Source organism: Tetrao urogallus (assembly GCF_951394365.1).
Source record: "Tetrao urogallus genome assembly, chromosome: 3".
In the NCBI taxonomy this organism is placed as follows: domain Eukaryota; kingdom Metazoa; phylum Chordata; class Aves; order Galliformes; family Phasianidae; genus Tetrao; species Tetrao urogallus.
Window position 1 is genome coordinate 29,043,467 of NC_136815.1, and position 12,682 is coordinate 29,056,148.

Genomic DNA, 12,682 nt, shown 5'->3' on the forward strand with positions numbered 1-12,682 from the left:
AAAATATATCTTGTAACATTCAGCATTTATCAAGCATTCTGGAATTACCCATGGCATGAATAAACAACACTTTTAAAAGGCTTTTAGTGCATTTCTGTGAATTTTCCAGTCTTAAATTCACAATATACAATCTACAGCAAAAGCAACAGTTTTTACTCACATTATAATCCTGATTGTACTAGAATGGGGGTCATGCACAAATCTCTCCCTATAGAAAAGTCCCACAAAAGGCACTGGAGGTCAAAGTAGCTCCACTGGCTGAATCATATTCATACCTGTACAAATAACACTCTCCAGTTTCCGTTCATTTTCCTCTGCAGCCTCAATAGTAGGTTATTAGAAAAGAAGCATTAAACACAGTAAGAGAGCTTCCTTCTAATTGATACGTTGAGAGATCTCTACTACATTGTTCATTTTAACTAATTTTTATCATGCCTCTGGGATGATACAACCCACACATCCTTCACCTAAGAAACCTGATAATTATGGTACTCGCTTCAAGTAATTAGCTCTCAAATAAAAAAGAATTTTTATCCAAATTGCTGGGCGAAAATGCAATAATAATAAAGAAATAAAATTGTTTAGATAAGTAAATATCAACATGAAACAACCATTCAAAAATCCAAGAAAACAAGCAATCAGATCAATGCTATTAATTACTGGGACACCACACAGCTTACATTTTCATTTTTGAGAGTATGAACAGAGCTCATCTTTACAGTGACAATCAGGTCAGTGCTGTATTTGCTGGGAAATAAGCATAATAGCACTAAAATGCATTGACACAGGAATGCTGCTATTCTCAGTTTCCTTGAAATATGCAGGCAAGGTGTCCTCCACCTCATTAGAGAAAGCAACCTAAAGATGGACTGGTTCTGACTGGAGAGTGCATATACACAAGAAGCATGTCTCATATATTAATTGAAGAAATTTTCTCTCTGTTTCAAGTACCCAATATAGTGCAGTGACTGGTAACAGTCTATTAAAAAGCAACTTCTGTGAAATGCATAGTTGGTCAGAAAATTAAATGATGGCACAGGGTATAAAGACAACTAACTTCAAAAGGCTATACTTTACACTTTGCATCATTTTTTCAGGCAAGTAAGTTTGCTAGAGAAAAGAGCACACAAAATGTGTGATGTACACAGAACTGTACAAGTGAAGCAATACCAGGAACAGCGTACTAGTGCACAGATAAGAGAACAATAAATGCAGGTTCTGTAATGGTGGTTAGAAGGATATTAGCTACTAGAAAGCACTAATGGAGTGAACAAGAATGACACTTAAATCATCAATATCCAGGTGCTTAGCACTGCTTAGGAATAAAGCAATTAGGAGTCAAAGGGAATAATTATCAGATTTAACAAAGAGACCATTTAATGTTTGTCACCATGTCATTACTCCTATTTGATGGTAGGGGAACATTAAGGAGTTAAAATGCATTGTGAGCATGGATTAGATAGCATAGTGAAACGAGTCACAACAGTTATAATTAAAAAGTGGGTAACTGTCACAGTTACTGCACAATGACACAGAAGATGCTATTGCTTGCCCCTATCCTTTCAATAGGAGGTAACAGGCAATTGTGCATGGATTCTGAAGAAAATATTTCAAGTGATAAATACTGCAGATGAAAAATTCATGAATGATGCAATCAGTATGAACTGCTGCCCCAGCTTTTTCATTTTTGGGGGGCTGTCAGCTACATCAGATTTTTCTGATTTCTTTCTCTTCTTACTCTCTTCAACCCTTACACATCATGTTGTCTTCATTATCCTCATCTTGATGATGTCCACAGTGGGCAAGATCTATTACATTTTGCAGCTATTATTGGAATTTGGTTGAAATGCTTAGAATGCAGGCTGTAGTAGTAGAGTGAAATCTACCTATTTTAGTGAAGGGAAAATGTGGAGCCGAGGTTTCTAAAATCAAAAGAAGAAAACTTAGTGAAACAAATGCTACATTTCCAGACTTGAGAGATTTAAAATCGAAAATTCGCTGATAATGAAGAAGCACTCTAGTTCTGGTAACTCTTCTAAGTGGCTCCCAAAGAGGAAAGATTTTTCTTTTCCTTAGAGGAATTAGAGGACTAAAGATATAGAAATGAAAGAGCTACCAGTGGGCCAAAAGCAAACAGAGAACAGAATTTAGTGTCCGGATAATGTGGAAAGTAATTGCTGTTGAATCAAGCTGCTCTCTGGACAAGATTTTAAAAACTACTAAGTAAATTTTACCCAGTGATGATGTGTGCATTCTTGAAAAAAGCTGCTGTGAATGTTCAAAGGATCTCAGGCTTAAGTGATATGCAAAAAAAACTATGGTAATGGGCGATGACATTGAACAACTATTAATAGCTAGAGGCAGAATTATGCACTAGTTTTCTACAATGTAACACGAAATTAAGAAGAAAATAAAGTGTAAAAATCGAGAACAGAAAAAAACAGCAGGTGAATTCCCTTATCTACAGTCATCTAGAAAACAAGAAAGAACTTCAAGAACATAATCAAGCCAGAACTAAAATTCTGTATGAATTAGAATTCCACTAAATAACTCCATATTAGGAAGTATATTGAGTTGAATATAGCTATAATGCCCACAAGATAATACAAATGTGTTATCTAGAAAAATATATCCCACAGGTGAGAAGATTCTTAGACATATGATACTACAACCACACAATAATTCTCACATTGCAAGACACTTGTTTTAGAACAAAGTTCTGAATTAAGTTTAAAGTTGATGGGTCCTTTCATTCAGAAATGAAGAAATTAATCTTATTTTAATGAGTGCAGTAAACTTTGCAAATAGAAGCCCGGTCTGAGCATTAAACAAAAGAGACAAAATGAAATGTATGAATATTTCCTTCACGATTTAGGATTATTGTTCCATTTCAAACCTTTTGTAAAAACAAATATTGCATTTTAAAAAGACTAGTATTTTGAAAAAGTCAGTTGTATTCAGTTTTTTGGAAACCCATAAACAACGTTGGATGCAAGAATATTGAAGTGAAAACCTTCATAATACAAGTGAAACTAAGCAGGCTCATTTATTTGTCTATCATGATATAAGAGAAATGCAGGAGAGAATTTTAGATTTTATATTTATTTATATTAGTTTCAATATTTCCTTATCTTAGCAAACTGCAAATATGTTTTTTAGAAGTGAGGTTCTTACTAATTTTGACATTTGCCCTTTAAACAAACATGAAGAGATTGGGTGGGGTTTGCCGAAGGAAATGCCAATACCATAAAAATCAATGAAAACTGGTAAATATTTAAACATAGGAAGTCTCAGTGAGTGTTCTTCCAAAGTGCATTTTCAGGATTGGGCCAAAATGCAGAAATGACACATGAATGACAAATGAAGAAACTGCAGTAAATTTCACAAGAAGTAGGCTTGAAGAATTTGATAGTGAGTCATAAGGGAGTTAGCTTCAACAAAATCCTTCATGTAGAGGATGATGCAGAGCAATTGTCCAGCTAACTGAGAATATTCACAGTGCTGGCAAAATCATAGCCAAAAACAAGTTTTCTAGGAACTAAACAAGTCCTATTTAAACAACTCTTAGCATCAAATATGAATGTGACTCATCAACCAAAGCATTCTAGGTGAGAAAATAGAAATGGGTTAATTAGTTGCAGGAAATACTAGTGTTGAGCCCATACTGGAGAACTTCTATTACTTATTTTTAAAATGAATGATTAAAATAATCTGTTTTTTCCATTCACTGTGACTGCTCCATTTTGTATCATTAGGGAATAGAGATTTATACATTCAAGTATTTGCCAAGGATCCAATGCGGGATGTAAGGGTTATTTAGCGTATAGCAGAAGAAAAAAAAAACAAAAAAAAAAACCACAAAAAAACAAGACTGTACAAGCTGAATTACACAGTGGGCCTTGCCCACAATGGGCTAATTAACCTTAAGAAGATGCAAGATGAAAGAGGCTAAAAATCCATCTCAATTGGCAGTGCACTGTATATGCTATGATACTAATGATTTATGTTTATCGCAAAGAAGAGATAATTTGTGGAAATTGGAAAATAAGGAAAGTGAGTTACTATGGATCAGTAGGCCTGTCTACCTGGCATTTTGCTTTTATATTATTAACAGAAAAATACATAGATTCTGAGGCTGAATTAATTCTAGTAGGTTAAACAGTACCAGGGAATATACTCTAAAGATTTAACTCAGTGATTTGTAAAGATAAACAGTGAGAATGGTCACATGCATAGTTTTGGCCAAGGCCAAGTAACGTTCTCAAAAACAGCTCTTCGAAACAACTGAAAGGCCACCATGGTTGTGCAGCCATTCACCAGCAGCACTTTGCACATGGACTCTCTTCCTGTTATTGAGAGTAAGAGAATGTAATAATATGTTCCCAATCAAATTTATTTTAGCATTTTAGACAAAGCCCATTTTAGCTGAAGGCTGACCTAAACAAATCCACAAAGGCTGCTCTGAATGTAATGCCTCCCATTTTATTATGTTGGCCCACAACTTCAGAGCTGGGTGTTGGTTTTATGGCAGTAGAGTCTGAACCTTCCTGACAATATTCTGTTAAATTTAGTTGCTGTGTGATAAATGGCATCAGAGGAGCAGTCTGACATGGAAGTATGCATGAAGCAAACATGTGTCATTGAACTCCCCCATGCAAAAAAATGGTATCCATTGGCATTCATCGCTTGCTGAATGCCATGGAGACCAAACAGTGGAAATGAGCACTGTGAAGTGGTGGGTGTTGCATATCAGCAATGGAGACAGCAACATGAAAAACAAGCCACATTCTGGACAGCATGCATAGCTGTCACCACACAAAATGAAGAGCACTTCAATCAGCTCATCCATGCGAATCAGCAGATTAGGCTAGGGAACTGTTTATGGAGCTGAGTATTGGCTTCAATGTCTTGGAAACAATGGTGGAAACACTGGAATATCACAAAGTTTGCCACATATGGGTCCCATAATTGCTAACATATGAACAGAAAGAACACCATATGCAAGTTTTGTAGGGGTTAATGAACCAATTCAAGGCAAAAGGTGACAGTTTCCTGGATCACATCATTACTCATGATTAAATGTGATATCACCACCACAAGCCAGAGTCAAAACAACAGGCCATGAAGTGGTGATATATGAATTCCCACTGAAGAAAAAATTCAAGACAGCCCTCAGTGAGTAGAGTGATGTGTACTGTCATTTCAGATAGGAAACAAATGATCTTTCTGGATTTCCTGGAACCCAAACTGACCATCAACTCTGAATGTTACTTTATGACGCTGACTAAGCTGAAAGCTTGAACTTCCAGAGACAGGCTGGAGAAGACAATCTTCTTCTTGCAGCCCATAACCGGGAGCCATACCAGTTTGAAGACCATAGAGTACATTGTCATTCTAGACTGGACTGTCCAACCACACTGTATAGTCCAAATTCGGCACCTTCTGATTTCTATCTGTTTAAGCTGATGAAAGATGGACTATATGGGCAATGTCTTTTCCTAGAAATGATATCATCATAGCAGTATGAAACAGTAAGGCACCTCTGCCAGTGCAGATTTTTATGAGCACAGCATGCAGGCTTTTGCTCATCACTGTTGAAATGCATAGCTAATGCTAATGACTATGTTGAAGAATAGTGTTTTGCAGCTGAGAATTTGCTCTGTCAAATAACACTATTGTGTTCTTTTTATCTGTAGAAGTTTCCATGGAAATAAGTAGGAGGCATTACTTTCAGAGTGATATATGCATTTAGCAAAGTTATATGGAGAAACCATATCTATAATTTTAATGAACAACAACCAGCCATTTTTGGACCTGGACACTGGATGCCATTAAGAAGGAAATACAACAACTTTATATTTCCTTTATATGCACTCTCTGTGCCAATAAATATTTTACCAAAGCCAGAGGGCAGTCAGCCAGAAACTCCATTGTGGAATCCATTCTGATCCAATGAAGAGAAAAGTGAGATACTTTGACCACTACTTAGTGAAATAATAACATCGTCATCATTAATCAAAGCAGAGATGGGTAGCAGAAAAAACACTGCTATAGTCTTAGTGTGCCTAACAACACTAGCGATTAAGCCCCTACCTCATTTGCCAAAGTTAGTTGTTCTGTAAAAAAAAATTAGAGATTACTAGCAAGTTGAATTATTTGATAAAATGAGGTGAAGTGTCTTAACCAACTCTCTACCTCTGCTGTACATGTATTTGATATAAATGTGTAGAGTTTGAGGATCAATTAGAGAACTTCAGTCTGCAATGCTGCACTCACAATGAACTCTGTAAAATCGGAGCCTACTACAAATAAAAATAATAAGTTCATCCTTTGAGGACTAAACGAATCATTCTACAGAAATCTTGATTCTCTAACTTCTATTACAGTTATTTTAAGAGGAAGTACTTTCCAATGTGAGCAAAAACCAGCCAGCAGAGTTATGTGCTCAGTTTAAAAGCACAAATTCAAGCAAAATGGTGTATGTCTGCAATGTCTTTAAAAACTAGAAGATATTCAAAAACTCCTGAAATTTGGATCATATTGAAACTACCATTAGTAATCACCTTCAACAGAAAACTTATCTATTCTAATTATTCAGAAATATATTACAGGGTTTGGGGCAGAGTTTTTTAGTGTTTATTGTGAATTAACAGATTACACTGTCTTAAGAGGTGGACTAAATGCCTGATGAAACACTACAGTGGAAATGACTATTTTGTACTTCATGAGATGTTATTTAAAATATGTGCATTCAAAGATTTTACAGACAAAATTCTAACCCACATTTTGCCTACCGTAATATTATTCAGAAAAACAACAACAATAAACAAATGAAAAATCTCCAATAACAATGCTATTGCTATATTTTTGATGTTACAGAAGCCTAATATGGGCTCAAAAACATTTCTGTTATTTAGATTTCAATTAAACCTATATATTCTGATTAGGGGAAGTCAGACATATAGCCCAGTTTGCAGTGACAGCCTTGTATGGTGCTACATTCATCTCATTGCAATATTTTTTAGCTACTCACAGAATCATCACAGAGTGGAAGGGATCTCTAAAGTTTATCTAGTCTAACCCCTTCTCAAGCAAGGCCACCTAGAGCAGGTTGCTCAGTCCATGTCCAGGTGACTTTTGATGGTCTCCAAGGAGACCTCACAATCTCTCTGGGCAATCTGTTCCAGTGCTCCATCACCCAATAACGTGAATGCACAATATAATGTTTTAGAAGGGAATGGTGACTATACAAAATGACTAAACAAGTTTATAGACTTACTGTTCGAACTTTGTGAAAATCCAGGTAAGGAGGATGGACCATTCATTCCAGGTAGAAGAACAGGAGGAAGCCCAGGAAGTCCTGGATAAGCTGCTGGCAAACTGATGCCATGAAGAGAACTGCTGTCCATCATGCCCGGCTGCTGTACTGTTAATCCTAGCACATCAGTAGCCTTTTTTATGCGATCCAATTCTTGCTGCGCCATCAGCTGTCTAACTGTTGTAGGAGCTAAATAATCTTTCTCCCGATCTAGCTGACTTCCCACAGTTTCTCTCACTTTTGTAATATGTTGTTTGGAAAAGATATGATCTCTTATGGACAAACGTGCAGAATATTTTACACCACATAGAGAGCATTCTGGCTTTGTCCCATCAGGCCCAGTCTGATTTATCATGAATGGCTTCCCTATGTTAATTTTGAATTTCTTTTCTTTTGCCCGTGCGTTCTGAAACCAGACTTGGACTACACGTTTGGGCAGACCAATCTCATTCCCTAACATTTCACATTCTTGCATTGTTGGAGTCCGGTAGTCACTAAAGCAAGCTTTGAGAACTTTAAGCTGAAGGTTACTCATTTGTGTTCGGAAACGTTTGTGGCCTGGCCGATCACTGTTTTTGGATTTAAAGGGATTGCTAGCTCCAAAGGGATTAGGTGAACTTGGATCAGCTATGCTTGAAGTTTCACTGCGGTCGGCATTATCATCAGGGTCATCAGTAATGTAGTAACTTTGGTCATGATCACCATCTTTTTCACTGAAATGTATTGAGGGGCTTGTAAGGGAAAAGAGAAATTTATCATCAGTATTCTCATTGGTAGGTGTAGTTGCAGCTTTTGTTAGCGCATCATTCACAAGTGTTTTTGGCTCTTTGGGAGGTGATGCAGGCTTTGCATCCCCTGAATTGCCAGTCGTGCTCTCCATTTCATTGTTCCCCTCATCTCCTGTTGTGGCATCACTAATTGCTGTATTAATTGATGAAGTCTCATCAAAGTCAGTCTTGTTTTGATCATATGCAGTGTCAGCAGGAGGAGCATTCAAATTTTCTATATCCTCGCTAGACTCTGCTTTAAAAGAAGAAGGACTTAAGAGATTTTTTGGTGACATTTCTGCAGTTTTGCTAATGGGCGTTGATACAGTGGAGGCTAATTCATTTTCACTTGATAGTTCCGTTTTTGCTAATGACAATGATGGGTAATCAAAAAATATGTATTTTTGCGGACTATCTCCTCCATCTTCAGTTGATATCAAAGGACTTGGAGGCAAACTATAACCTGCCTGTTTCCCTTCATTCCAATGTCGAGAGCGAATGTGACTTTCTAAAGCTGATTTTGCTTTAAACAGAGCTCGACAAAAAGGACACCTTTTATGGGACTGGGCTGGACCAACAGCACGGAACTGTCCTTTTCTTTCTCGGGCTCTTGTGTTCTGAAACCAGACTTGTACAACTCTCTTTTTAAGTCCCACTTCACGTGCAATGTGATCTAGCATCTTTCTGGTGGGGTTGGAATCTAACAGGTACTTTTCATAGAGTATTTCCAGCTGCTCTGGAGTAATTGTAGTTCTTAGACGCTTATCACGATGTTGATCTTCTCCGCTGTTTCCTCCCTCTTTCTCACTACAGTTATTGTCTTCTTTATCATCCAGCTTTCGTTTCATGGAACCAGAAACTGTAGCAGGGTGTGCTGCATGTGATGAGCCAGTCTGTGGTGGCATCTGAGCAAGAGAACTATTAAGTAACTGTCCAGTCATCAAAGGATTATTGGGGTCAAATATCATATAGGGCATATCCATTGGTCTCTCTAGAAACTGTGAGTGAATAAATTGATTTTGGGCTGCTAGGAAATGCATGTGCTGGTGCTCTTGCCAAAGTTCTAGAGTTGGAAAGGCAACTGTACACTGATCACATTGGTACTGTAATAACTGAGGAGGTAGACTGTTCTGTAGAGGAGCCATTGAAATTGGTAAAGGACTGGAAGGAACAGGTGTAGTCTGTGATGCAGAAGGTGGTCTCCCTATTATTTGTGATTGTTTCTGTTGCTGTGGTTGAGAAGCAGAGGGCTGAGGATCAGAAGGGGTTACTGGAGCAGATTGTACTGGTTTGGTAATTTGGGAAGATGTATCAGTTTGCTTAGAGATGGTTTCATTTGGTTTTGGTTTTTCAGTCGACTCTGGTTTAGGAGAAGCCTTCTCAGCCTCTGGTTTGGGGGATGGAATCAAAGGAGTACTAGAACCAGAGCCAGAGCTTGCTGCCGTGACTGCCAGGTTTTTTGATGCATCATTTTGGCCAGAAACTGTGCAGTTCTTATATACTGTTTGATCAGAGGCATCCATGGAATCTTCAGTTTGGCTTTCATCTTGAGCATCATCATCTTCATCTTTATAACACTGCTTTTTCTGGTGCGTAATCAAATCAAAGATCCTGGGAAAAACCACACTGCACTTTTTGCACTGATACTGCATGTTACTAGTTCGAATGTAGCGTTCATTCGTCAATTCCCTTTTCTCATTGTCCTTAGTTTCAGCTTGATTTTCATAACTTTTGCGAGCTTTCTGCCGTGCATTTTGGAACCATACAACAATAACTCGAGTAGGTAGGTTAAGAACAGTTGAAAGTTGTTCAATTTCATCATCCTTTGGATAAGCATTTGTATCAAAGAAGTCTTGGAGGACACGAAGCTGGTAATCAGTAAACCGTGTTCTAGATGACCTCTTGCTAAAAGATGCATCAGACTTGTAAGGTTCGACAGCTGAAGGCTGAGGATCTATTCTGATATCTTCCAACACTGTTATGGGAGGGTTGCTGAAGTTATATGGAGAATCTTTATTTCTCTGTCGTTCTTTAAACAGTGTATTACGAAACCAGTGCTTGATGACTTTCTGTGAAAGACCAGACTTCTCAGCCATTTCTTGGATCTGTTCTTCACTTGGAGAATTGTTAATATCAAAATAAGCCCGCAATATTTTTAACTGATCATCTGTGATTCGTGTACGTGGACGCTTGAACTGAGAGTGGCGCAGGAAATTAGGATCTAATCCCAGCTGCTGCTGACAAAGCTGGGTAAGATCTGCAGACAGAGTATCCATTGGTGGTAACTGGAGAGCAAGTTGAGGAGGCAGTGCAGGATGCTGCACTGGCTGCATCATAATTGGAGGGAAGAGTGGGAGATCAAGTGAAACGGGAAGCTGGACTTGAGGTGGGGCAGATGGTGGTGGTGGTGGTGGAGGAGGTGGTGGTGGAGGAGGAGGAGGTGGTGGTGGTGTCGGTGGTGGAGCTTGCAAAGGAGTGGGAGTTGTGTTCTGAATTTTTCCAGCCCCAGCTGAAGAAGGCTGAGAAGGAGTTGGAGGAGGAGGAGGTGGTGGTGGTGGCGGAGGAGGTGGTGGTGGTGGAGGTGTTTCTGGAGAGGATGGAGAAATTGGATAAAGCTTGTCATAAGCCTCCCTGTACTGTCGAGCAAACTTTTCTAATGCCCCATATGGAAAAAACTGTCCATGCACATGTTCTTGATGACTCTTCAGAATAAGAATGTTGGAAAAGAGCTTACTGCAGGTTCCACATTCTAGTTTGTCTGTATTATCACCTTCACCAGTCTTGCTTTTTTTCTGCACTTTTTGTCTGTTCTCATTGTATTGGATAACTAGCTCAAAACCAAAGTTCTCCAATAAAGCCTTGGCTGCATTCCCCCTTGCTCCAGAAGCTATTCTGGGTGGTGGGATGGCTGGTTCGGAGGATTTTGGTTTCTTCATATCTTTGTTTTCTTTTAGTCCTTCACTCTCAGTAGTAAATTCTTGCTTTGGCTTCTCTTGTTTCTCAGAAATCTCTTCAGACTCCTTATATGGTGGCATATCCTTTATCAACTGGCAGTCTGTGCTTACTAAGCTAGTTTGCTCTGCTTTCATCAGCTTGCTGCTTTGCTGCTGCTGTTTTTGGGACTGAAGTTGGGGTTGGGTGGATTGATATTGTTGTGCTTGTTGCTGCAGTATCTGTAGCTGTGTTTGACCAACATGGTGCTGGGTTTGTATCTGCTGCTTCAAATCTTCCAGCAACGATCCGGTCATACCAGCCATTCCAGGCATACCAAATGTGGCAGAACCAGGCAAACCCAGGTCTGGGCTTAAGCTAAATTCTGTCCCGGGTATATAAAATGGGAAAAGGAATTGAGGTTGCTGGAACTGTAGGAGTGCTTCAGGTGTCATTGGAAAGTGAGGCAAAAAAGCTGGGTTTAGAAATTGGGGTTGAAAGAATGCAGCTTGCTGTTGCAGTTCATGCTGTAGTTGCATTTGAAGTTGTGCTGGTGACTGGGGTGGGTGATGTGTAGGTTGAGCAGAAATTAATTCAGAAGCTTGTTTTTTATTTAATTCTTTGGCATCTAAATGTGGTTCTTTGCTGTTAACTGCTGGCAAATTCATAGAATCTAGTATTCCTTGGCTGGGGCTATTAACATTCCCTGCTACACTATTTCCACTACTTATATTACCACTTGGTTCTAATTTTGCAGCCCTTGCCTTTGTCTGATGAAGCACAGATCTCATGTGGATTTCCAATGTAGAACTTTGGCTATATGCAACATTACAAATGCTGCATTTGTAGGGTTTGTTGTCAGTGTTGCTATTGGTTTCTTGAGGGACAGGACTTGATGCTTCCTGCAAAACCTTTTTGAGTTTATGTAGATGGGAGACTGAGTTATAGTGGACCAGGAGAATGTTCTTTTGAGTGAAAGACTCTTTACATACTGTACATTTATATGGGCGAGATGGATCTAGAAATTTTTCCATAGTAAAATTTGGCCCTTTTCTAAAAGGTAAGGTTCGCTTTGGTTCTGAGCCCATATCATCTGGAATAGAGCTACTATCACTTCCTACAGGGCTTGCTTTACCTTCCTGGTCCATCTCATAATCTCTTTCTATTTCCTGCTCTAGTGCATGATCATCTTGTCCCATACTTTCACCTTCTGCCCAGAGTTCACCATTAACAGGTAAAGATGCACACAGCTGCTGAAGTTCAGCTTCATTGAGTTCAGGGTGGCCTGCTTCCAAGTGTTTTTTTAAAGCCTGGAATGTACGGAAGCTACGTTGGCAAAGGCTACACATGGTAGCTGCCCGAATAGCATGATACTGGGAATGTATCTGAAGCTTCTGCATAGTCTTAAAAGCCAAGCTACAATGGTTACAACGGTACTTATAGACATGGCGGTCAGAAACAGAGAGCTGTTGCTTCTTCTGCTGTTCATTTAGCTGATCTGGCATTGAATCTGTGGTCTTTATATCTTTACTGCCACTCTTATTCCAATCTGGCGTTTCAGTAGATTCTTTAGGTGGCTTCTGCTCCTCACTCTTAATTTCCATTCCAGGTTTTGATTCATCAATCCCAGGCGTATTTTTCTCATCCACAGGACTTTCACCTAGTT

The 12,682-nt window shown here is 38.8% G+C and overlaps 1 protein-coding gene across 1 annotated transcript in view; it reads right to left on the minus strand.

Annotated features, from left to right (window-relative positions):
- ZFHX4 (zinc finger homeobox 4) overlaps positions 1-12,682 on the minus strand; it is a gene marked incomplete at both ends in the record, with an annotated part of 125,469 nt that overhangs the window by 1,555 nt on the left and 111,232 nt on the right. Inside the window, one exon of the mRNA XM_079533149.1 lies at positions 7,280-12,676. Coding sequence (XP_079389275.1) covers positions 7,280-12,676 — 5,397 coding nt within the window. The remainder of the gene's footprint in view (positions 1-7,279; positions 12,677-12,682) is intronic.